The sequence below is a fragment of the Rhopalosiphum maidis genome, chromosome 3 (genome assembly GCF_003676215.2).
Source record: "Rhopalosiphum maidis isolate BTI-1 chromosome 3, ASM367621v3, whole genome shotgun sequence".
NCBI classification, from domain to species: domain Eukaryota; kingdom Metazoa; phylum Arthropoda; class Insecta; order Hemiptera; family Aphididae; genus Rhopalosiphum; species Rhopalosiphum maidis.
In genome coordinates, this window is record NC_040879.1 from 5,135,165 (window position 1) to 5,162,201 (window position 27,037).

The 27,037-nt window shown below is 30.7% G+C and overlaps 3 protein-coding genes and 1 pseudogene across 3 annotated transcripts; 3 read left to right on the forward strand and 1 right to left on the reverse strand.

Annotated features, from left to right (window-relative positions):
• Positions 1 to 8,592: 8,592 nt before the first annotated feature.
• LOC113559868 lies at positions 8,593 to 11,441 on the reverse strand (annotated as a pseudogene).
• Positions 11,442 to 11,937: 496 nt separating this feature from the next.
• LOC113560091 lies at positions 11,938 to 13,999 on the forward strand. The gene is made up of 2 exons (XM_026965867.1): positions 11,938 to 12,339; positions 13,520 to 13,999. Exons 1-2 carry the CDS (start codon positions 11,938 to 11,940, stop codon positions 13,997 to 13,999), a joined length of 882 nt encoding a protein of 293 aa, XP_026821668.1.
• Positions 14,000 to 18,026: 4,027 nt separating this feature from the next.
• Positions 18,027 to 18,623, forward strand: LOC113560092 (protein ALP1-like). Its single transcript, XM_026965868.1, has one exon. The coding sequence runs from the start codon at positions 18,027 to 18,029 to the stop codon at positions 18,621 to 18,623; it is 597 nt and encodes a 198-aa protein (XP_026821669.1).
• Positions 18,624 to 20,296: 1,673 nt separating this feature from the next.
• Positions 20,297 to 20,945, forward strand: LOC113560093. Its single transcript, XM_026965869.1, has 2 exons — positions 20,297 to 20,301; positions 20,375 to 20,945. Exons 1-2 carry the CDS (start codon positions 20,297 to 20,299, stop codon positions 20,943 to 20,945), a joined length of 576 nt encoding a protein of 191 aa, XP_026821670.1.
• The last annotated feature ends 6,092 nt before the right edge of the window (positions 20,946 to 27,037 follow it).

The following is a 27,037-nucleotide window of genomic DNA, read 5'->3' on the forward strand; positions in this document are numbered from 1 at the left end:
TAATTCTCATTAACTCGCGTGCTATCTTATCGCACGCCGCGCGGCGGCAGTGACTCTGACTGCGACCTTATCGCGAAACAATTATGTCACAATCAACAACCAAAAATACAAAACAAAATAAAGCCGCCACAAATACTAATGACTCTGTCAATATACAGAATGCTCGCCTAAACAATTCCTCAACTTCTGTCAATAAAAATCGCTCAGTCGACAACCTAGTCTCTACAGGCATGGATTCTCCTTCTTCAGCCAACTGGTCACAGGTACCGATAAGCAGTAGAACTAAAAGAAACCTCTCCTCCTCTTCTTCCGATCAAAATTCGCCAAAAATACAGCACAACAATAAAAAATTTTTCCACACGATTAACCGCTTCGATGTACTCTCACAAGATGAACCAGAGTCCGCTTCTCCATCAAATAATACTCATCCGCCTCCTCCTGAGTCAAATCCAGAGGGGCACGTCAATGTTGGTATCAAACCAACCCTTCCCCCACCAGTTTTTGTATAACGCGTAATCAACTTTCCATCTCTATGCACAGAACTTATTGAATTAATCGGTGTAGATAACTTTTCCTGTAAATCTTCAACCGACCGCCTAAAAATTATGACTACTAACCCAACTTCATACAGAACACTTATCCATTTCCTCAAAGAACAAAATGCTGAATACCATACGTATCAGCTCAAAGAAGATAAACCAACACGAGTTGTCATTCGTAATCTCCACCCGACCACGTCCACTGCACTTATCAAATCGGAACTTGAACAACGACTATTCGAAGTCCGACAAGTGACAAATGTTCTACACAAAATCAACAAACACCCACTCCCGCTATTTTTTGTAGATCTCGAACCTACAATTCATTCCAATGACATTTACAAATTGACTTCTCTTATCCACGCGAAAATTAAAGTGGAAGAACCTTATAAACCCAAAAATATAAGTCAATGCATCAATTGCCAAGAATATGGACATACAAAATCATACTGCGGCTACCCAGCCCGCTGTGTTCGTTGCGGCTCCAACCACTCTTCTTCGGACTGTCCTAACCAACGGGATGCTACTCCAAGATGTGCCCTCTGCTCCGGTAAACACCCCTCCAACTATAAAGGCTGTGCAGTTTTCAAGGATCTCCAACATCGTAACCAACCAAAAAAAAGCAATCTTCTGTCGGACAATATCAATCGTAAAAAAAATGTATAGGTTAGTCACCCAGTGGTAAACCCTGTAACTCACCCCTCAGACTCGTCCCAAACCTACGCTCAAGCCACCGCCGGTTCTCACTCAAATAACCTAAGCCCTGCCCCAGTTTCTGATATAAACAAATTCCTCGATGAGTTTAAATTACTGATAAACCCATTAATCTCCCTACTCACTCAAGTAATTTCAAAACTTCTGGAAAAAAATTAATGTCCTCATCCACTAGCAACTCTCTTCTTATCCTACTATTTAATTCAAATGGTCTCAAAAATCACACAAATTAACTCCAACTAGTCCTACAGAATAAACGTATTGATATTGCCTTGATATCCGAAACCCATTTCACAAAATACTCCCACATCCCAATACCTGGTTATCAACTACTAAAAACAAACCACCCAGACAACACTGCTCATGGTGGTGCTGCAATTTATATAAAATCTTCCCTGTCTTTTCAAGCCCTTCCAAATTATTGTCAACCACACTTACAGTCTTGTGCTATCTTACTTCACCTCAACAATATCCCTACAACCGTAGCAGCAATATATTCCCCTCCTAGACACAATATTAATATTCAAAACTATATACATTACTTTAACACTTTAAGTCAAAATTTCATCATTGGTGGCTATTATAGTGCAAAGCACCTCAGCTGGGGTTGCCGCACAAACAACCCAAGAGGTACGGTACTCTACAATCTCATTAATCTTAAGGGCTACACAATCCTTGCCCCCCCTGGACCAACATATTGGCCCACCTCACTGCGCAAAAAAACCAGACATACTCGACATCTTTGTATCCAAAACTCCTCACAACTTATTTTGCTCTACTACTAATCTCCTAGAACCCTGCTCGGATCACTCAGCAGTCCTCTTGACTATCAGTGCCTATCCTCCTATTCAGCCTTCTCTGCCCAAATTCTTCCATCATTCCATGGACAGGCTTAAGTTTCATAATCTGGTAGATCAAAACATAAAACTCCAAGTTAGCCTCAAAACCCCTCTAGAAATTGATACAGCAATTAACAATCTAACAAACATAATCCATTCGGCAGCATGGGCTTCTAGTCCCACAAACACACAGTACCAAAACGTCCCTCTTTCTGTTCCTGAACATATACGTATCCTCATATCCAACAAGCGTAGAGCAAGAGCCCTTTATCAACGCTCACGCCTCCCATCTCACAAACACATCTATAATAATCTATCTAACTCTCTAAAAAAAACACTTGCCAAACATAAAAATCAGTCCTTTTCCAATTATCTCACTAATTTATCATCTAATAATGGCAGTCTCTAGTCAGCTACTAAAAGACTTCTAAAATACAAACCTCCTCTGGTTCCCATAAAAAATCCCCATGGCGGATTCGCAACTACAGATGCTGAAAAAGCTCAACTGTTTAAAGATCACCTAACTGAAACTTTCACTCCACACCCAGATATACATATACCTCTGCATGCTGACACAGTTAAACGTTTTCTTGACGTCCCCCTTCCGCTGTCTCCCGCAGTTAAGCATTTCTCTCCCAGCGAAATAAAATTTACAATCCAAAAATACAGCCTCAAAAAATCCCCGGGGTTTGATCTGTTAACAGCAGAAGTGGCAAGATGTCTCCCCAAAAGAGCTATTGTCCTTCTCACAATTATATTCAATGCGTGTCTAAGACTATCCTACTTCCCCATGCCTTGGAAATTCTCTGTAACTATTCTAGTTCCAAAACCAAACAAGCCTCCGGACATATCCTCTTCCTTTCGTCCAATAAGCCTCCTCCCATTCTTCAGTAAAATTCTTGAAAGATTAATCCTTAAAAGAATTCTTCCATACATTTCATCCAGCTCCATACTACCAAACACCCAATTCGGTTTCCGCACCGCTCACTCCACAATTCACCAACTCCACAGACTAGTAGATGCTATCTCTTTCTCCCTTGAAAAAAAAAAAGTTATTGCTCCTGCGTATTCTTGGATATATCCCAAGCTTTTGATAGGGTGTGGCACGAAGGACTACTATACAAAATTAAGCCAATATTCCATCCAACCTATTACCTGTTAATCAAATCCTACCTAACTGATCGCTACTTTCAGGTCAGAGTTGGTACATCCCTATCGGATATAGCAAAAATCAACTCAGGTGTTCCTCAAGGGGGTATCCTCTCTCCCACCTTGTTCAACATTTACGCATCGGATCAACCCACCTCTCCAAACACTACCGTTGCGGAGTTTGCAGACGACAAAGCTATTATCTCAATCCACGAAAATCCTCACATAGCTTCCCAAAACCTACAACTCCATCTCGATCTCATGGCTGACTGGTATAAAAAATGGCGTATCAAAGTTAACCAGTCCAAATCGCAGCATACGACTTTCACTCTTCGCATTCCTCCTTGTCCTTCAGTTTCCCTAGACAATATTCTAATACCACCATCTCAATCGGCTAAATACCTAGGCCTGACAGTTGATCGCCGCCTAACATGGTCACACCACATCAAAATTAAAAAACTGGCCCTAAATGCACGTCTCCGCTTCCTTAAAACCCTAATCTCAAACAACAAACATACCTCTCTAAATGTCAAACTCCTAATTTATAAATCCCTTATTAAACCAATGTGGACCTACGGCCTCCAACTCTGGGGCAATGCTAAAAAAACCAACATAAATCAAATACAAACCCTTCAAAACAAAATTCTTCGCAAAATCACAAATTCTGAACCGTACATCTCTAACTTAACTTTACACACTGACCTAAAAATCAAAACAGTTCATGAAGAAGCAGTTACCTATTACAAACGTTTCCATTCTAAGCTCCCGTCCCATATCAACCCACTTATCTCAAACCTCTCCTCCCTCACAATTCCTGGAAACCCCCCCAGAAGGCTTAAAAGAGATTGGTGCCATGATCTTCTTAATAACTAAATAAAAATAAACGATTCAAAAAAAAAAAAAAAAACTTAAAACAGTAACCTCACGCAAGGGCAGTGTTACCACTGGGTAGCTCCTCCCATCAATCAATCATGTTAAATATTCTACTATCACATATTCTTATTGTTCCACAGGAATAGATTGTATATTATAAAAATGTAAAATAAAAAAAAAAAAAAATGTCTGACGATTTAGTTAAATTTGTAATATTCAATTATTATTCATTTTTATTTTTATTTTTTAAAATGCCAAAAAATAACAAAAGTTTAAAATATTTACATAAACAGTGGATAAAGCCGTATAATAAAACAAATGATACAGTATTTACGACTGATGGTGATATAGTTTATTATCAAGTAAGTGATAAGAAGATTACTTGCAACAAAAAATCGCTGGTAACTAAGAATGTTATGACTACTTTTCACAAAGATGCTTTAATTCGTAAAAAAAAATACAAATAAACAACTGTTTTTGAGGGATGTTAAGTCTGAAGAGTCTAACAGTTTTAATAAGAATCTCTGTTTGAGTCTAATATCAGCTAATTACCGTGGGCAAAGTTAAAAAATCCAATATTTCGTCATTATTTAGAAAAGTACACTTCAAAATCTATTCCCAATGAAAGCACACTACGTAAAAACTATCTAGGTCTATTTTACAATAAAACTTTATCTAAAATTAGAGACATTAATGGAGATTTGCATATTTGGTTTGCTGTGGACGAAACAATCGACATTACTAGTCGTTATATTGCAAACTTAATAGTTGGTGTATTAAAATGTGATGCTTCTACTCAACCTTATCTTATAGCATGCAGAGAACTCCGAAATACTAACCATTATACTGTATCGCGTTTCATTAACGATGATTTAAAATCATTGTGGCCAATGGGAGGACACTATGAAAATGTAATTTTGATGTTATCAGATGCAGCGCCATATATGGTGAAAACAGCAGAAGTATTAAAAGTCTTTTATCCTTACATTCATGTCACATGTTGAATAGAGTAGCTGAAAATGTGAGAGATATTCATCCAAAGGTAAATAAATTAATAAACAATGTAAAAAAATTAATTTTTAAAGTCACCATCTCGTGTACAAGTTTATAAAGAGTTACTTCCAGGCGTGCCTTTGCCACCTGAACCGATCATTACAAGATTGGGGATCTGGATTGGTGCTGTTATATTTACTTCTCAAAACTATGAAGGTATTAAATCAAATTTCGAAAGTTTAAATAATGATTCGTCAGCTTGTGTTCAAACTTGTAAAGTATTGTTAAATTTAAATATAGTAAAAAATGATTAATGCACTTTGTTTTTTTATAGTTTAATATTTAACTGTTACCAAAGGGTATGTAATTTATATATTGTTTTTTATTAATTTTTTTTTTTTTATGAATATTTCATTATATTCATATAGGTAATATAACTAAGTATGAACTAATTTATATTTTTATAGTTAAATAACTTAGCTGTTACCAAAAGGTATGCAAGTTATACATTATTTTTTTTATATATATTCATATAGGTAACTAAGTTTGAATTGATTTATGTTTTTTTTATAGTTAAATAACTTAACTGTTATCAAAATGTATGCAAGTCATTTATTGTTTTTACTAATTTATTTATTTTTTTTTATATATTTATATAGGTAACTAAGTATGAACTGATTTATATTTTTATAGTTAAATAATTTAGCTGTTACCAAACGGCATGCAAGTTATATATTGTTTTATATATATATTTCATTATATTCATATACCTATGAGCTGTTTTGTATTTTTTATAATTAAATATTTTACATGATACCAAAGGAATAGTACACAAGTTATTTATTGTTTTTATTGAACTATTTTGGAAAAAAAATATCCATATATCTGCATATTTATAAGTTTATGGAATATTAAGAGAATATTTTAGGATTTTTTAAAACATATTAGCATCATATTTTAAGCTTTAAAGAACCTAAAAATCCGTTTTTTACTCATAATTAGTAGTCTGTTTTATATTTTGATACCAATACAGAACATTGAAAAGTTTACAATACGTGACCACACATATTATAATTGACGATTTATTTGAATTATTGTAATTTTGGGACATCACATTTTAAATCAGCACTGTGTCGTCATCAAACAAAATATTTAGATAAACTTAAAATTAGGGTTAATTTCAAAAATCAATTTAAAATTTAAAATAAATCATAAACATAGATCTATGTGGACATAAGAAGACTCTTCTTTGCCATTTAAGTCATCTATTATTTACTGTCTTACATTTAAAGTTGGTTTGTTTAATCGCTGTTCTTCAGGTATTTTTAACCTGTTTCTTTGTTGAAAAAAAATCTTAACTGCTTTTCAACATTTTTATTGGCTGGTTCACGTTTTCCATTCAATGAAATAGTAGCATTGTTCTTTTGTTTATATAATATTTTTAAATTTGTGTCTAACGATGAATTATTTTTTTTAGCTATTCATGGTTAAATTTACCACCCTGCGAGATAAACATGCTGTAAAGTTGTTGTATTTTGTTTGCAATACTTTTTGTAGATGGGGCAATAATTTGTTTGTTGTACACTTGACATTTTCATGCAAATTTCGTCATTTCCCATTGGGTTTTGGGTTATTAGTACAAATAGTTGGACGTCTATTTGGTCCTTCTGGTCATCATTTAAATTAATTTTTACGGCATGGATATGCTTAAATATATTATTTTTGATTGCATAATCGTAACATGTACATGAGAACAAATGTACACAGATTTTACATGCGACACAAATATTAATGATAATAATATTTGATTTCTACATTTCCACATCCTTTAACTACTATTCGTATGTACGAAGGACAGAATTCATCTAAAATTATTATTAAACACAATTTTGACTAAAGGAAAAAAGACAGCATTAACATCCAGTTCACAGTAAGTTCATCATTAGCTATTAAATAAGTTATTCACCAAAAGTTTGAACTGATTTATATTTTTATAGTTAAATAACTAAGCTATTACCAAAAGGTATGCAAGTTATATATTGTTTTTTTTATGTATATTCATATAGGTAACTAAGTATGAACTGATTTATATTTTTATAGTTAAATAACTAAAAAATAATATTAATAATAATAAAATAAAATACTAATATTTGTTATTACTTAAGTTTTATTCATAATAAAATATATTTTATATTTTATTTATTTAAATGTACATTCAATATTTCAATTAAAAACTAAAAATTAATCACACTAAAAACAATTTGTTATAACTCCGTGTAAAAAAACCTAAGTTAAAACAAATTCCTGTAGTGACATTACATTCAGTAGGTAATGATTAAACCTTTAAAAAACATGGTTTAATACGAAAACTAAGTAAAATGTAATTTTTAATATTACAAAACCTATGACGACAAATAAGTTCAACTGTAAAATTAAACACTTACTTTAATGGAAATTATTAAATAATTCTATAATAGAAACATTTAAAATCAAAAATTAAAATCATTCTATGTTAACATTTTTGTAACTTTTGATGACATTGTTTTAAAACAGGTTCAATACGATTGCGTACTTTTTAGTTTTTACCTCTTTATCAGCCAAAACAAAGTTCATAAACGAAATTAAAGTAGTAAAAATTGTTACATTTTTATTATTACCTAATACAAATATACAAGTATGTGGTAATTTGATATTCGTAGTTAATATTGTGCTACATTATAATTATTAATTTTGTAGATTCGTCGCGTATATCTGGCCGCCGTCCGCCCGACTGGATAAGGCCGCGTGCACATTGGAAAGCGTTGCGCGGTGAGCGATGGGCGATGATCGACGAGCGTTGAGCGGTGAGCGATGAAGTGTGTACACTAAACGCACGCGATCAGCGTTGTCTATAATGTTTTAGTCACCTGCAGTCATCACCATGGTACTGTGCTCAAAAGTTCGACGTATTTTACTTACCGATTTTTACGAAATCGCTTTCGAAATAAAAAACATAGAAGGATTGGAGTTGAATGAACAAAAACCGTAATAAATTTGGCGAGTTTCATCATATTTATAATGAATTAAGAAGAGATAGTGAAAGGTTTTTTAATTTTTTACGTATGTCAAGAGAGACTTTTGACTTTATTTTGTCCAAAGTAAAATTTAAATTAACCAAAAAAACGACAAATTTTAAAAAATAAATTTCTGCAACCGAAAGACTTTATGTGACACTTAGGTAAGTCATAACTCATAATTTATTACAAATGAATGTTTTATTACATTGATAACAACATTGTTTTACAATGGCTTTTTCTCAAACATGGAAATAGAAATTAAAACAATGGATATTAAAATAACTAAGGTATAAAAATTAAATAAAATAAATTCCACAATTCTTTTGGTACCTACCTAGTGAAAAAAATGTAGTATTATAAATTAAGCATACGCCTTAAAAATAAATAATACAACTTGATTATTTTAGCTTTATTAAATTAATTGTAAATATTTTGAGTATAAATATTTGGAGTGGTTAAATTCTGCCCTGTGTTTTGTAGAAACTGGTGGTAAGTTTCTTTCTGAGACGAAGTCGTTTGTGGTGGAATGTACATCATTGCCTTTTCTTTTTCGATTTCTTTTTGCTTTAATGTTTGAAAAACGACATTTTGAATATTTGTTCGTATTTGTAATTTTTCCAAAGCATCAAATTGTTCAAAATAAGGCAACAAGCTCATTAAAAAGTGGTAATCAGGATTATTCGTCATACTTGAGTCCCTTTTTTGCTCTTCCCTAATAAGATCTAATTTTTGTTGCTCTATTTGCAAAAAAGGATCATAGTCCATGTCTTCAACACGTCGTTTCTTACACTTTTTTTTCTGAGCGGGTGTTGAAAATTCATTTGATGAAGAAGCCCATCAGTACTACTTTCTTCATAGTTTCCAATTTCGATAGAGTCATCTTCTGAGTCATTTATCTCCGAACGATTCTCAGAAATCATAGGAGTTGGAAGATTTCCACTTGTTACACTTGGAATAAGGGTGTCTTTCACAAATAACATTAATTCAAAGTATGGCCATTTTGGCTTGTAACTTCTGCCTTCTGCTCCAGACCTTACAACAGGAATTTTTTGAAGTTCTACTCTAAATTTGTCTTTAAGATTCTTCCACTTTGCTTTTACAATTGCACCTAAATTAAAATAACTATTTAAATTAATTGTATATTATTTAATTCAATGACGCATTACTATAAGTACTATGTACCCAGTTCATTAATTTTTCAATACATTTAAGAAGAACAAAATTAAATCTATTTTAATATTATCAATATAGAGCGAACAGACAGTGATTGAACAGTTTAAAATTCGTTTACTATTAAAATGTATTACAAATTTTAATTAATTTTCTATTATAAATACGGTTATTTTGACTAGTTTTGTACAAATGTTTTTACTTCAAATGCTCATTTTTTTAATATTGTGAAAATAATAAATAAACCATTCAAATTGATTTGCAAAGTTAATTTATATAAATGAATTAATTATTAAAAAACTACATAGAATATTTTATTTATTTTTAAAACAACTGGAAATAATACATTTTTAATTTAATTTAATTCAATGTAATTACCTATTTTTTCATTAGATATTTGTCTACTGGCCTTTCTTTTCGAAATTTGGATGTTACACTAAGAATGGGAGCTTCGACAGTAGGTAAAATTGTACACGAGACTTGTAAAATAATCTGGGAAGAATTAGTTGGAGATTTCATGCCTGTTCCAAATCAAGACCAGTTAGTAAAAATTTCAGATGATTTCTACAGACGATGGAAATTTCCTAACTGTATAGGATGTATAGATGGCAAGCATTGTCAAATTAAATGTCCCATAAATAGTGGTTCAAGCTATTTCAATTATTTAAAGTATTTTTCATTAGTTCTTCAAGGTGTAGCAGATGCAGATAAAAAATTTATATTTATCGAAGTTGGTTCTAGAGGTAAGCAGAGTGATGGAGGGACGTTCGCAGCATCGACACTTTTTCAACATATACAATCAAATACGTTTTTACCACCCGATAAGGAATTTCCCGGAACTACGATTAAATTACCTCACGTCCTCATTGGCGATGAAGCATATCCATTAAAAACGTTTCTCATGAGACCATTTCCAAGTCGCAATTTGAATGCCTTTAGAGAAAATTATAACAAACGTTTGTCTGCTGCTAGAAAATGTATTGAATGTGCATTTGGTATACTGCGTGCCAAATGGCGAATACTAGGTAAAGATATCGAAGTTAGTTCTGACAAAGCTGTACACATTATTAAGTGTGCTTGTATTTTACATAATGTGGTGCGCGAAAAAGACGGAGATAGTGATCTCGATTATTGTCAAGAAATGTTACAACAGTAAAGCTCAGGAAAACCAAATTAATTATCTACATGAAAGAGGAAATCACGGCGGTGCACGCAGAGGGTCAATAAGAGCACAAGAAATTCGAAATGAATTTGCAAATTTTTTTTTGGACCATTAAACTTAGAAAGCTGGTCACTACATAATAATTTTTACTTTAATTAATTAGTTTATCAGTAAGTAAACTGTAAGTAATTCTATATGAAAATAATGATATGTGCACAAATGTTATCATGATATATAATGTACCTATTTTTTAAGAAAACTTGTTTAGAAATAAAAAAACAGATTATTAACCAAACCAAAATTGATCTCCGTAGTTAATTACTCTACAAACAGTTTTAATTTTTCCAAAATATTAAATTTCAATGATAAATTGGTTATTAATAATCAGGGCTCGGGACTTAATGTACTTAAAAACTTGAAAATATGCATTTACATATACACGTAAAAATGTTGAAATATGCATTATCGATAAAATATGCAGTATAAACCTATACATCTTAATAATATGCGTTTACATTATTAACATTTTCTATTCACGTAAAATTTTCAAAATATTAATAGATAGTTAGGTTAAATTGATAGTTGTAATATATTATTTTATTAATTATAAATGTAAATTATCTTCTAAAAAAGGTTTCGTTGTATGGATTTGATAAACAAACATCTAAGTTTAATTTATGAATATTATCCATATGACCAATCTATTTGGAACGGTAAAAATGCAAACTCTTTTATTAAAAACTGAAATAACGCAACTGTAGTAATATTAATATATTATTATTTTACCTGAAAATCCAACTACTTTCCCAATTTCTTCCCACATTTTCTTTGTTTTATCCGTTTTTTTGTATTCTGGATGCCGATCATTCCACAAAGTAGGTCTTGATTGAACTTCAGAAATTAATAGTTCTCTTTGCTCATTCGTAAACTGATTTTTTGAACACATGGTGCTTTGTAAATGAATAATTTTATGCGATTATTAGCAGTTGAAAACGCTCATAGTTCAAGACGTCTTGAAAAATAAACAACGCAACGCGCACAGCGCATCACTAACGCTCAACGCCCAAGGTCAGTGTACACAGCTCCGATAAAATTACCGTGTTTGATTGATTTTCGTCAACGCTCGTTGCTCACCGCGCAACGCTTTCCAATGTGCACGCGGCCTAAAGCCCCCCATACACGGTCAGTTTTGAATGACAATCAATGTGATTGACATTCATGACTGACCATGTATGTGTATGACTGATAATGACTGACAGTCAAATTTTATGACTGATGAAATTCAAACATGTTTGAATTTTTATCATCAGTCAAGATGATTGACATTCATGATTGGCCGTGTATGTCTATGAATGTAAAATTTATCAGTCGACCAAGTAGAATTGTGTGAGTCAGTCGTGTGTTCTTATTTGTGTTTCGTAATTTTATATATTCGTCCATAAATGGCGAATAAGGTAAATAATGAAGAATTTTGGCGCGAATTTATACATTTATACCGTAGTTTACCTGCTACGTGGAAAATAAAAATTGATTTGTACAAAAATAGAATTTTGAAACAAGAATGTTATGTACAGTTAACTAATAAATTAAAAGAAATCGATCCATTGGCTGATATAAATACTACAAAAAAAAAAATCAACACATTGAGATCAAATTATTGTCATGAGTTGAAAAAAGTTATGGCGAGTCAAAAGTCCGGTGCAGGTACTGACGATATATACTTGCCATCGGTTTGGTATTTTGACGAGTGGGAGTTTTTACGGGATCACGAAATGCAAATATCTGGAACATCGACAATGGATGAAGAAAGTAATGATCCTCAAGACGTAACATTGGAAAATTCGGTATGTAATGGAATATTATTATTATATTATCATAAATAGATATTTATTGTTATAGAATATTTGTTAAATTAAGTTATTTTTAAACACGTTCGTGACTTATTAAAATACACATGCTAATCATATAAATAACAATACAAAAATAAATATTACCCATTCAAGTTTTATCGTAGGCATATAAATAATTGTTACAAATGAAAATACAGTACGTAATAACTAATAATATTATAAGTATTTTATTCTTTATTTATTCCAAACAATATAACATGATATTATAATTTGTATATTACTAATAAACAAAATAAAGAAAAATAATTAAATATTAATATCTATTAAATCGTCTTGCCAATGGACTGCCCCGGCGTTGTTGAAATAATCACAAAATTTATCTCGTATTTCTTTGGTTGTTACTGATGAATTTCTATCTTGATAAGGCTGTAGCTGACCTAATTGCTCATCTTGATTTCTCCAACTTCCTGGTTCCACGTATCCTGTTAAAATATTTTCAAAATCAACACATCAAACAAAAATGTTTCCATTTTATGTTGACGTAAAAAGTTGTGAAGATGGCAGCAGGCACGAACGATTATTGTGGTTTTTTCCGGACATAAATTTATTGTTTTTAAAAGTATTCGAAATCGTGATGCTAGAATTCCAAAAGTATTTTCAATAATTCTACGAGCCCTCGACAATCTGTAATTGAAAATACGTTTTTCTTTGCTTAAATTTCTATGTGGATAGGGTTTCATCAGATTATTTGAAAGCGGAAATGCATCATCCGCTACAAAAACATATGGAAATTGTCACTTATTCCTGGTAGGTAATCTGGTTCCGGAATATTTAATTTATTTTCCTTAAAATTTTTGTAAAACAAAGTATTTGAAAATACACCTGCGTCTGAAACTCGTCCATTGAAACCAATATCCACCATAATGAATTCATAGTTGGCATTTGCAATTGCCATTAAAACAATACTGAACGTTTTTTTGTAATTGAAATAATACAAACCAAATTCTTGAGGTCTTATTATCTCTATGTGTTTGCCATCGATCGCCCCCAAACAATGATTAAAATTCCATTTTGATTCAAAGTTATTAGAAATAATTTTCCATTCTTCTTCTGATGCAGGTATCTAAAATCGATAAAAAGTATCAATTAATTATTTATGTTATTTTATTTATAGGAATATAATATGTTTGAAACAGGCTCCCTTGAAACTCTTCAAACAACTTCACACGAACCACAAAAAAAGAAGAAAAAAATGGAAAATTCTGAAGAAAAGAGAAAGAATGATTTACTAGAATTAGCATGCAGCCGCCTACAACAATCTACATCCGATAACGACATTGTAGCAAAATCGTGGGCAATTGAACTAGGGAAACTTGAACCAGACCAACAACTGTTTGCTCAAAAAGCAATTAACGATATCCTGTTTGAAGGTCGCTTAAAAACTCTTCATAGAAACTCAGTAAAAATTAACCATTCTTGTGTATACTCACGCTCTTCAACACCATCTACATTTATTCAACCTGCGCCTGTTTATATATCTTCAAATTCAAATTCATCACTGTCTGGTCATACATGGGAGACCCCACACGTTTCAAACACGACAGCTTACAATAGTTTCAGTGAACTTCTTAACGACACTCAATATACAAATTAAGATGTATTACTTTTATTATTTTTTAACTATTTAAACAAATTGTAAACATTTTTTTAATGAATTAAAAATAAATAAATTTACTTACCTTTGTATTATTTTTTAGTACAGTTATTATAGCCTCACATGTTTCTATGATAATTTTTCCAATTGTTTGGGGAGCGATTGCGGTAATGAACTTAAGTTCTTCAAAATTAACGCCGGTAGCCAGGTATCGTAGCGTACATGATAAACGCTGGGCCGGAGAAATTGGTTCTCTCATACAAGTATACTGTTTTTCTATCATTGGTGTAATCATATTTAATAACTCCGAAAATGTCGTGTTGTCCATGCGAAGATAATTCCTATAGTCAGATGGAGAAGATAGTCGAAGTTCGTCTAGAAGATTATGATGAGAAAATGTGTTCCTTTTTTTGAGCCATTCTTTCATCCAAAATCTTTTTTTTCTTTTCGTTTTTTTCGTTTTATCACACGCTAGGTAAATAGCAATTCCAATAATACCTTCTTCATTCATTTTTTATTCATGCAAATTTTAATTTTCAATTTAAAATGAATTTTTTTCAAGAAAAACAACTACACGATACACCAGACTTTCAATACTGACAATTGTGTTGGCTTATAAAATAAAATAACCAAATGACTGAAGACTGTCAGTTTTGATTGACCGTATATAGTTGTTATCAATCGTCAGTCAATGATCATACTTGACTGTCAATCACATTGATTGTCATTCAAAACTGACCGTGTATGGGGCGCTTAACGATGTGTTGATATGACCATCGATAAAGCACGGGTCCGGGCGATCGGCGTGGTATCGCGCGAATCATATAATTAGTGTAGTCGCGGATACAGACCGTGCTGTATGTGTGATAGTGTCCACGGCTTATTATTTCATATTTCTGTTACCCGTGAGGAATAAAGTTATTTGTTTAAAAATAATAATAATCTTTTTATTACGCTCCGGTACATACGACGACGTACCTAGTACAACCCATTTCACCTCGTAGTCGTGTACCACAAGTACATAATTTAAATTAAGATTTATATGCATTTATAATTAAACATAATATTGAAAAAAGTATTATAGACTTTATTTTTAGGTAAAATACCAAAATCGAAAAAAACATTTTACCTGCCTAACCAAATATCTATTTATTTTTAACTTTATTATTTTTATAAGATTATTAATTTAATTTCTATAAACCAACTTTTCGTACACATACTTTTCAGGTACATAATTTAGTGTATTTATTTAAGTAATAAGTTAAAAAGTACGCAAATTTCAAGGCTTGAAACTGATTGAAATAATTTCGGTTTCGGTTTTAATTTTAAAATACAATTATTTTTAATAATTAAACAATTCTTAAACAATATTATATAATATTTTAAATTTTTATATTAATATTATTATTGTCCTCTCTCCCCACACACTGTAGCTGACTGCAGCAGCGGTGATGGTGGTACGATCACGCACACAATTTAAAACCCGTGTTATTTTAAGTTTTTCCTAGTATTGTACCAGTATAAATATGTGGCTCTCAGTAATTATACGATTATCTAGTTATTTATTGTTGGATTATATTATTTAGAATTTAATACTATTAAATTAAATATGAATAGACACATACGGGCGATCGTTCGTCAAATATAGGCAAAGAGCTGCTGAATAAATAACTATAATAATATTATAATGGTGTAACACGGTGTAGCTGTGTTTAAATAAATAGAGTTTTGTAAAAACTTTAAAATTTTAATTTTTTTGATAAATTAATAAACGTGTAATTAGTTTAAGAACAAATAATTAGCAAATTGGACTAAGTCGAGATGACTTATTCGTAGCGTCGAGTGACCTGAAGGTGCTTGTGCTGCAGAGCCGGATTAAAGGGGGTGCAGAGGGGGCATCTGCCTTCCGGCGCGAGATTTTAAAGGCGCAAAGTTTTGAAATATTGTACGTACCATTTAGAGTGAAAAAACTATAAGTAATTACGACAGTGTATACTGTACACGGCACGCAAACTCACATAGGCGTTTCCGCGAATTTACCGATATCTAAATTACAAGTAACAACTACAGTCACAATATCCACGTAATAATAATAATTATTAAACGACTATAGATTATAAATTATCGGATTATCCATCTTACCACTTACGCGATAAACGCAGTACGAGTGAACGATTAAATTCGTTCCTATCTCGACCGCAGTCATTTCATTCGTTTTGTCGAGTGCAGACAATAATATTAAGGGTAACCACAGACTACAGACTTTTTATCGGCCGATAGTTTGGTCGGGTTGGGCAGCTAGCAAACACACTAAACCAACTAAACAGTCTGGTCGGTGGTGACTACACACACCAGCCAACAGTCGGCCGATTATTGCTCTCGACAATTTGGTTAGTTGGTACGCTGCAACTGAAGAAAGTGGTCGCGTGGAAATTAAAATGTTGTCCAGAAATATAATTATTGCTTTTATACAACGAAGAAGAAGGATTAAGAAGAAAAGAAACCGAGAATTTTGGGTGCATCCTATGTACACTGATAGATTATTTCAAGGAAAGTTTTATACAATGCATTCAAAATTATTAAGTTTTCCAAAAAATTGTTTTGACTATTACCGAATGAGCATAAACAGTTTTAATGAACTTGTTAAATTAATTGGTCCAGTAATTGCGAAGGAAGACACGCATTTAAGACTTTCTATACCAGTGGATGAAAGGTTGAGTGTTACAATACGGTAAGATATACAAAACATACTATAAATAAACTTTTATTAAAATTATAAATTACCACAAATATTAATTAATCTTTAATTAAAATTGGAAAGAAGAGACTGAGCTGTATCGTTAGAATTTTCTGTTGTATATGGTTATATGTTGACTGAGTAGTAATTTGAGCACGCCTGGTTACATTTATCTGTCTAAAAATGTTCAGAATACCAATTTTAGCATCAAGTTTTTCTTCTGCATTTAAATTCTTGAGTGAAGGGACCAGAGATAAAGCGAAGTTTGTATCTTCATCAATAGTATTATTTTCATTCAGTGCTTTTAATAATGCATCATCTAAATCCGTTTGCTTTGGTTTCATATTCTTCTTCCGTCGAGGAATAATTGTGGAGGTGGATGGACCAGATTCTTCATTGTCATCAACATCATCATCATCTTGAGATTCATTTGGTTCCAAGTTGTCTTCTGTTTGCCGATTTTCCATGCATGGAAGTAAAAATAATAATTTTTCAAAATAGACATATTTACGTCTCTTGGTCGCAGCTTGACCTGATTTTGTTTGTTTTTGTGCGTTTAATTCCCGACGGAAGTAAGTCCGTAAATTTGCCCATTTTTTTTGCACGTTGTGACCTAAAAAATAATAATAATCAGTGTTGGGAATTATCTAGATAATATTTTTCATTTAATTATCTCATCTAGATAAATTTATTGAATATCTGATTTAATTTATCTAAATAATTATTACAATAACATAAATAATTTGAATATTTTTAAATACTGTAAAAATAATACACCGAGTGCAGACATAATTACTTTTGTGATTAATAGATTTTATTCATAAATTTATAATCGATTATTTAAATTTATATTTTTACATTCAAAATATTAAAATGATAATATTATATATTTATGAGTTTGCTTAATAGAAGATCTAACCGATAATACGTCCTTATTATTATATTTTTACGTAAAAAACATATTCTACGTGGTAAAATAGTATTATTAATTTTGTTTAGATATCTGGCCACTGGAGTTAGTTTCAACGCGTTATCTTTTGATTATTTAATGGGAGCTTCTACGATAGCAAATATTATTAAAACTACATGTGAGGAAATATGGAATATACTTCAATCTTTATTTATGGCAACTAAGCAAGAAGATGACTGGATTAAAATTGCTAACGAATTTGTCGTACGAATTTTCCCAACATCATAGGAGCGATAGATGGCAAGCATATACGAATGATTCAACCTAAACATTCCGGATCATCATATTTTAATTATAAGAAATACTTTTCTTGCGTATTGATGGCTTGGACAGATGCAGATTACAAATTTGTATACATTGATGTTGGTTCTTATAGAACAGTTAGCGACTCAGAAATATTTAAATCATCTAAAATGGGTAAACGGCTTTCTGAGAACCAGCTAAATGTTCCCTATGGAAGGCATTTGCCCAATAATGATGACGGAAATGTAATTCCATTCTCTGTCGTTGGTGATGAAGCATTTGGACTTGGAAATTGCATTTTACGACCATATGCAAGAAGAAATTTAAACTATACAAAAAAAATTTTTAATTATAGGCATACAAGAGCTCGACGTATGGTTGAGTGTACTTTCGGCATTCTCGCTAACAAATGGCGTATTTTTCACCGCCCAATTGATGTAAATATACATTTTTGTGTTCGAATTATTAAAGCTTGCTGTGTTCTTCATAATTATGTCCGCATCAAAGATGGAATAAAATTCACAGATACTCTCTACAGTGCTCCAATGAATAACTTAACATTAATCAATGAAAACAACCGAGGAAGAAGTAATATGGATAATGTGCGTCAGTATATGTCTTCATATTTTATTTCACCCAAAGGCGCTATTTCATGTCAATATGACAAAGTGTAATGATCTAATAATAATTCAGTTGTGGGTAATATTTATTCTGTTGTTATTTTTAAAATATGTTTATTATTTTACCTTGTATCTATTTATGTTTATATTATTTTACATTGTACAATTTGAAATTACCCTAGGTATTAAGTAATAATGTTTAAAATTGTATTAATTATTTTATTTGACATAAAATAATAATTAATTTTCTTACTTGATTTGTATTACATCGGTATGTAATTTATTTTATTTTGTTTTAGTTAAGTACAGTGTTGATTAAAGATAAATATAGAATTACCTAAATCTAAATCTAAAATAAAAGATTAATGCATTTTTATCTAGATAAAAAAATGAGTATATCATGCATTATACAATTTACAATATTATAAACCAGTCGATAGTTCAACAAATAATGTTATAGTGGTCGCTATAGTTATATAGACCATTCCCCCACAAAATTTTATCACGAGTTTGGGATCGGGAGTACTTTTTATTACACATATATGTTTGTTTATTGTATTTAGTGTAATGCACCTTATTTACTATATTTTAGAATTCAAGTAATTAATAAAGTAATAAAGCGAATATTTACCTTGCTTTGTTTTATCTTGGGAACTAAGTTCATTCCAACCAGGAACAACTATTTCGCAGACTTCCTCCCACAATTTTTTCTTTAGATGAATATCCGAGTATTCTTTTAAATTTTTTTTATACAGTGCGGGTCTTTTTTCAACTTCCTCAATTAAATTTTCAATACATGTTTCTATAAGTAGCGACATCTTCTAGCAGCAGTATCCGCGTCGGCCGACTAATGAATCGGCATGTGTGCGGGCGATGGAACAGTGCCATACTGATTAAGCAGTCGGCCGATAGTTCACCGACTGTTTAGTTTGAAGGGAATTGGGCAGCCCATCAAACTTATTAATCGGCCGATATCAAATCGTTATTATGTGTGCTCTTACATTAATCTACATACTATTTAATCGGCCGACCAAACTATCGGCCGATAAAAAGTCTGTAGTCTGTGGTTACCCTAAGTCGATCGATGTCAATTGTCCATAGATTAGTTTTGTTATTTTATACTACTATTTTGTAAATCGTTCGTACTAACATATTGGTTTTCTTTCCTATAATTTTTTTATTTTACTTGTATTTTTTTTATTAGATATAAAATATAATATTTGAAATATATTAATACCATGGCGAAAAAACTAAGTGGTAGTGCGTTCAAGAAAATAAGACTTTAAAAAGAAAAGCGCGAGAGTGAAATTTAAAATTTTTTTTTTTAATTAAACCTCTTCAACCTTCATTACCTTTGATCAATGTCAATATCACTTCTACTCCTACTACAATTTCTAACATTTCTATTGATACTACTTCTCTTCAAGAACGTGAACAAAATATTGATTTCAATGAAACAAAAATAGAAGAACAAAATAATACGGTGAGTCAAGTTACAAACACTAAATGTACTGAATTATTCAAAGATGTTGTAGATAATTCATATCTTAATTCTATATCATTGGACTTATATTTATGGAAATTGAATAATCGATCAATTGACATAATATTATCACAAAATGGTTCAACAAATATTAACGATATTGGTTTTTCAAAAACTACTCGTTTATGTGGTCAAGTAATGAGACGTTTTATACCTGATGTTTTTGAAAGAAAACTTTTAAATAATGGAGTAAAATTTCGTGATTGGTTACTCTATTCAAAATCAATATTTAGTTTATTTTGTGGCCCCGTTTGCAATTTAGCGAAACAGGTTTTAACAATTGGAAAAAAGTTCATTCAAAAGTATCTGAACACGAAAAGAGTATTTCCCATTTAAATGCAGTTCGCGATTGGGTTGTGAGATTTGATAAACTTGGTAAAGGCACACTCGATCATACACTTAAAATACAAGTTGAATCAGAATTACAATATTGGCGATCTGTTTTCAATAGAGTTGTAGCTGTTATTAAGTGTTTGTCATCAAGAGGACTCTCATTTAGAGCGGAAAATAAACTTTTTGGCTCTAATCACAATGGTAATTTTTTAGGCGCATTAGAACTTATCGCTAAATTTGATCCGTTTTTAGCTAAATATATCGAAACTCATGGAAATAAAGGACGTGGGCATGTTTCGTATTTATCGTTAGCTATCTATGATGAATTTATTTTGATTATGAGTAACGAAGTAATTAAAAGAATTGTTGATGAATTAAAATTATCCAAGCATTATTCAATAATCGTTGATTCTACTCTGGATGTATCCAAAATAGATCAATTAACTTTGATTGTTCGGTATATTCTTCCAAATGGTACGCTTATTGAACGTTTTCTTTAATTTTTGCCGTCTGTCGGCCATAAAGGTAAATAATCAATGAATTTAAACAATTAGAGACAAACATAGAGGATTGTTGAGGGCAATCTTATAATAACGCCAAAAATATGTCCGGTGTATATTCAGGAATGCAAGTAAGGATTCGTTAAGTTGCTAAGTATGCTGAATTCATACCATGCTCACCTCACTCGTTAAATTTAGTAGGGGCTAATGCTGCTCAATGTAGTGAAAGTGGACAATCAATTTTTTTTCTACTTGTAAACTTGTACGGGTTTTTTTCGTCTTCTACATATAGATGGGTAATATTAAATAAACATTTAAATTCCAATAATAAGTTTATTTCAACAAAAAATACTACCGTAAAAAAACTATGTACTACACCTTGGTCATGTCGTAACGATGCGTGTACTGCTTTATATAATGGACTTCCACAAATAAAAAAGCATTAAAAGAATTAATTGAAGATCGTTTACAAAAGCCCATCGTACTGCTAGAAGCAAATTCAATACTAATTAAATTATGTTCTCTAGATACTGCTTTTATGATAATGATGTGAGTCCCATACTAAAACGTTTTATTATAACAAGTAAAACTTTACAAACAGTAAACATTGATTTGTCAATTGTTATCACTTTATATAATTCGCTAGTGCTGTATATAAAAGAATTTTGTCATAAATTTGATCAAATAGAGCAAAGTGCTAAACAAATAACTGATGAAACACAATACTCCAGTGAATTATCAAGACAAAAAAAAAATTGTTGAATGTAAACAATACACCCTGTATTATGTAGATTATAAGCAAATTATTTACACTGTAGTACAGAAGACGCTGAATAGACATTTTATATTTCTATAGCATATTCGTTCTATGTAGTAGCCTGTAGGACGATTACTCGTTGTTTTATATTACGCCATATAACACTATAGTTATTCGTATCAATTATACATATTATTATATTATTACATATATCCGATCTTATTTCATTTACCTTAGCTTCTGTATATCTGTGTACTTCAACAAAAACTTTGGTGAAGAAAATACCGAAGAAATTCTTCAAGGATCCTATAAAATGAAAACGCAAACATTTTTTGTTATAATCGATACAATGATTTCTGATTTGACTAAAAGAAAAATTGCTTATGATAAAATGTATAATCAATTTGATTTTTTATTTAATCTTGGGAATCTAAAATTGGATGATATTGAAAAGAAGGCAGATCACTTTCAAAATATTTATTGCGATGATATAGAAAAAGATTTTTTCAAGAAGCATTGCAATTGAGTTTTATAGTGAATTCTATTTTCCCAAAATCAGATGAATCGAACCAAGATAAACCTAGTACACAAAATTTATTGACAATTCTGAGAAATAAAAAGTTGGATAGTTTATTTCCTAATACTGAAATTGCATTAAGATTGTATTATAGTCTACCTATATCTAACTATTCCGGTGAAAGATCGTTTTCAGCCTTAAAAAGGGTCAAGAGCTATTTACGATCTACTCTTTCAAAAGAAAAATTAAATTCATCTGCTATTCTTAAGAGGATGCCAGCGTAGTATTTGTTGTCTCTCTCTAACCCACACAAAACATAGCAAATTTTCATGTTTTCCTTTTCAAAACTTCAACTTATTAAATTATTTCTTAAACTTTTTATTAATTTTTATTATTAAAAATTGAAAATATTTTATTATCTTATTTTCTACAAAAAAATAAGGTTTGTTTTCATCTATGCCTAACGACTTTAATGCACTCTGATTATTTGTACCCGGATCACATGCTAATACTTAAGGATACAATCAGTTTTTAAATAATTCAGTTAATACATCAATTATAAAATATTTTAACACTATGTTTTACTCCTGGATGAGACAAAAAATACGCGACTTTACATAAATTTATGATTTTTAATTTTTTGCGCAGATTACAAACTTCAATACATTAATCCACATAGCGAAATGCTTTAGCATAATTGCACTTGCTGATATTCCTGATCTGAAAAATAAACTTATGTCTTGTATTTCAGTTTCTTTACGAGTAGATCGTTTTTAAATATATAATATTCATGAAAATATTTACTAAAGAATGAAACAATGGTTTACTTTTTTGGGAGTTTGAAAAACCAGAAACCAGAGATGCTTTAGATTACTATAATGCAATAAAAAAATCAATTGAACATTATTTACCTTTGGATCAAATACTTTCACTTATATCTTCTGTCGTCACAGATGGTGCTTCAATTAATGTAGGAGAAAAGAATGGTTTATGGGCATTGTTAACAAATGATAAGCTTCTCATTAATATGCCTTTCATGAAAGTTTGGTGCGCAATACACCGCAGTGCGTTAGCTCGGGAAGAACTTTCAGCAAATGTTGTAGAAGTAAAAAAATATATTGAATCATGTGCATCAATCAAGCGACACACTTCCATTAGGAAGTGTCCATCTGGTCTTTGTACTAAATAATTAAAAAAAAATGCATATACTACGTACTTTGACATTTCAGAATAGTAATAGTAATAGAATTCGTAATAACAAAAATAACAGCATATTAGGTCTTTTGAAATATGCTTTTAATGATATTATTTTAAAGTGAGTTACAGCTATGTAAAATATAACAACTTTAAAATGTTCATAACTCATATATAAAGACTGTTATTGTCTAGATAATATTCTTTCCTTTAAATTTTATAATAGGTCAATTTACTCTAACATTAAAACTAACGTCACAAAATGTATTCTGCTGAACGAAAATTTGTTATAATGTACGTTAGTAAGACAAAGACAACACATGCAGGTATGGCAAACTACGCAGTGTTAACATGGCAAAGAATACAATATTATTTTACTTTGACAAAACTATTTTAATAATTAAATTGAATAATAATAAATTACTTTTTATAATTTACTTTATGTTTAATAAATACTTATTATTATAAATGCTTATTACTACTACTACATATTACATTAGTATTTCTCTATAGTACGCCCTTGTTCCACCGAGTAACCACGATTGACGACTTGGAGCTAACCAATAAGAAAACCATTAGTAGTCACCTTTTGTGTTATTTATAACCTTAGCAACGCATATCGATGGCTTATTCAACGTTCTTTAATCATTATTTAATTATTGAACCAGTTGTACCATTAACTTAACAACGAAAATTAAAAAAATCTAGACTTAAGCACTCAACTGAAAGACATTCCTACAATTCTTAATGTAAAAAAAAAGAGTTATATTACCTAAGAGGAATTGTTAATTTTATTCCACCAATTTCATGCTCAATTAGTGCAATTGGACAATATATAGCATACTACTATAGAGAACCGAAACAACAACGGGAAAAATATGACGATTTCCAACAAAAACCAAAAACCGTAATACCAACCACTGAGGCACAAAACTTTCAATATTTAATATATAGTAAATAGGTAAAAATAAGTAATGTATATATGTTTCTACTGTTTATATGTTTATAAAGTACTGAAAAAAGTTTAAATAAATGTTCTTTTATTAAAGTCGATAGTGTTAAGGTTGTATTATTTTATTTGTTTTTATTTAATAGTTAAATAAAATATAACCGATATAGTCACAAAATTGTATCTTGCTTTGAGTACATTAGGAAAACTGTCTTTGCTTGTTAATTTTTGCAACCAACTATAAATTATTTTGGTTGTTTTTCCTTTTTTTAAATGTTCCAGATCTTTTATGTGTACTCACTTTTTGTATGATCAAAAATTTGCATATTTACCTAAGTACCTGGTCACTTTGGGCACATTGTTACTCTAATATTTTTGGCTTTCAATTCGTATCAAGAATGTAAAGATAAACGTAAAAGTAATTATGTTAGGTGATTGAGCCTTTATTTGAGTGTACAATATACAGTATATAATGCATCATTTATCAATCTAAATAAATTATTTATTTGTAATCATAAGAAAAATAATACAGTTTAAAATGTTTTAACTGTAAACGGTGATTAAAAACATGCTTATACTCTGACTATCGAGTTGGCTAATAAATCCAATAATTAAATTTTTTTAATTAGTTACTAATGTTACTATTATTGATTTAAGAATGAATATATTTAAAAAGTAAGAGAAGGTACTTGTATTATACTAAGGAAGAGCATTTAAGTAGTATTTCCATGGTCAATCAGCTAAATAAATATAAATCGGGAGGGAACGGTGATGGAACAAACGACGAAATTTTCGGAACAAATAAGAACAAACGAAGAACAATCGAAAGCCCCGGGTTTAGTTCCAAAATTCAAAAGTGGGGGTGACAAGGAAACGTACCTAAGAAAACAGTGTACGTATAATATTTTAAAGTTTTTTTTCTTTACATCGGGACTGAACTCCAGAAGCCTGTCGAAACAAACGGAAGAAAAAGAAAGCCAATCGAGTTTTAACTTATGGACTATTGTATTTAAAACATTAAAAATGAATTGTGCATCAGTAGTTTCTAGACGCTGCAGAGAGATGAATAATTCGATAGGTTTATTTTCTACATCATCAAAATATCTTACTACAGTTTCCATTTGCTCAATGTGACCACAGTCACTGGTCTCATCGGCCATAACTGTAATCTGTTGACCATTTAACCTCTTGCATATTTCTTGAAACATCACATTATGAACAGAGGCAATAATCTAATTTATTTTGAATCTTATCGCTCAAATATTGTGCGTTTTTAGGCCCATGTTCTAAATGATTTTTTATAATAGGATCGTATCGTTTGAGTACATCTACGATTTCCAAAAATAGTCTTTTATTCACATTATCTTCATGCTCAAGATATCCTCTGAATGAACTTCCACTTTTGGTTAATAGAATTATAACATCAATTAAACGTTTGATAATTTCCCGGTTTTCTAAAAGTACTTTTTCACGATTTGCTAATGTGATTTATTTTTGTTTATCCAACTAAACATCAATGGGGATTTCTTTTTTCAAATGTTCCCACGACATCGCACTATCAATATGACATTGTGACTTCTCGTGTAGTCTAAAAGCTTCAGTGGCACCTTTCCAATTAGTAAAACCTTTCTTTATAAATGATTGATCGATATGACCTTTTTTAATTATATTATTCGAAGAGAATGCTCGATAACAAAAACAAAATGCTGCGTTTATACTTCCACTGTATTCTAACCATTTAAAAGTTTCGTACCATGATTTTTGAAAAGAACGAAATCGATCCCCGAATTTTACTCTTGGATAAAGAGATAAATGGACTTGGCAGGGCCCTTTGAGTAATTTTGAGTGTCTTTCTAAACGATCAGATGTTAATGGTAAAGCTGAGTCATTATGTTCGATGACAACTGTTTGAAACTTCAAATTTTCGGATTTCAAATGATTAGAAGGCAATGCCATTGCTGTGGTATTTTGAACTTCAACAGTTTTTAAATTAGAATTCACTGATTCTTTATTTGGACTTTTTCGGATAATATATCTAAAAACCAACCATTTTATAGATTTTAGAATATATGTCTGTCCTAAACAATTTATAAAATTGTTTTATATTGTAAGATGTGCAAGATTAGAATCAATATTAGTTTATAAAATTTTATTACTAGGACGCAGATTTTTATGTAATAAAAAAGTCAAAATTTGTAAATATTTATGTTTTTATTTTTAGCAAAATATGCATTAAAAAACATGAAATATTTAAAAAAAAAAAGGTGGGCAAGTGGGTGTCGGTCTGCTGTACAGTATGTTACAAGTGGGTCACTGTAATGTATGGTATTAAATTTGAATTCAATTATATAATATCAATGTATAAGAAAAACAATTGTGAGCGAAGATGGTCAGTCAGTCTATAATATCTTGGTAAATGTATTTGATAATATTAATGTGAATAATAGTATTTACTAATATTAAATACAATTTGTTAAATTAATTTTTCTAAAATAAATTACATATGAAAATGTCATTGTGTGCATATAAAATATAACAATATACTCTACAAGTTTCATATACCAACAAATAATATTTTTAGATTTTTTGGTTACAGTAGGAGTTATAAATACTGAACATTTTATAAATTCTTAATTACAATGATTAATTTTAAAATTTTTTTTTAAAATTATTTA

Excerpts from the sequence above, each read along its gene's own strand:
- LOC113560091 (XM_026965867.1), top strand. The coding sequence starts at position 11,938 with ATGGCGAATAAGGTAAATAATGAAGAATTTTGGCGCGAATTTATACAT. Across the intron at positions 12,340-13,519 it reads ACGTAACATTGGAAAATTCG|GAATATAATATGTTTGAAAC; the intron begins GTATGTAATGGA and ends TTTTATTTATAG.
- LOC113560092 (XM_026965868.1), top strand. The coding sequence starts at position 18,027 with ATGGCTTGGACAGATGCAGATTACAAATTTGTATACATTGATGTTGGT.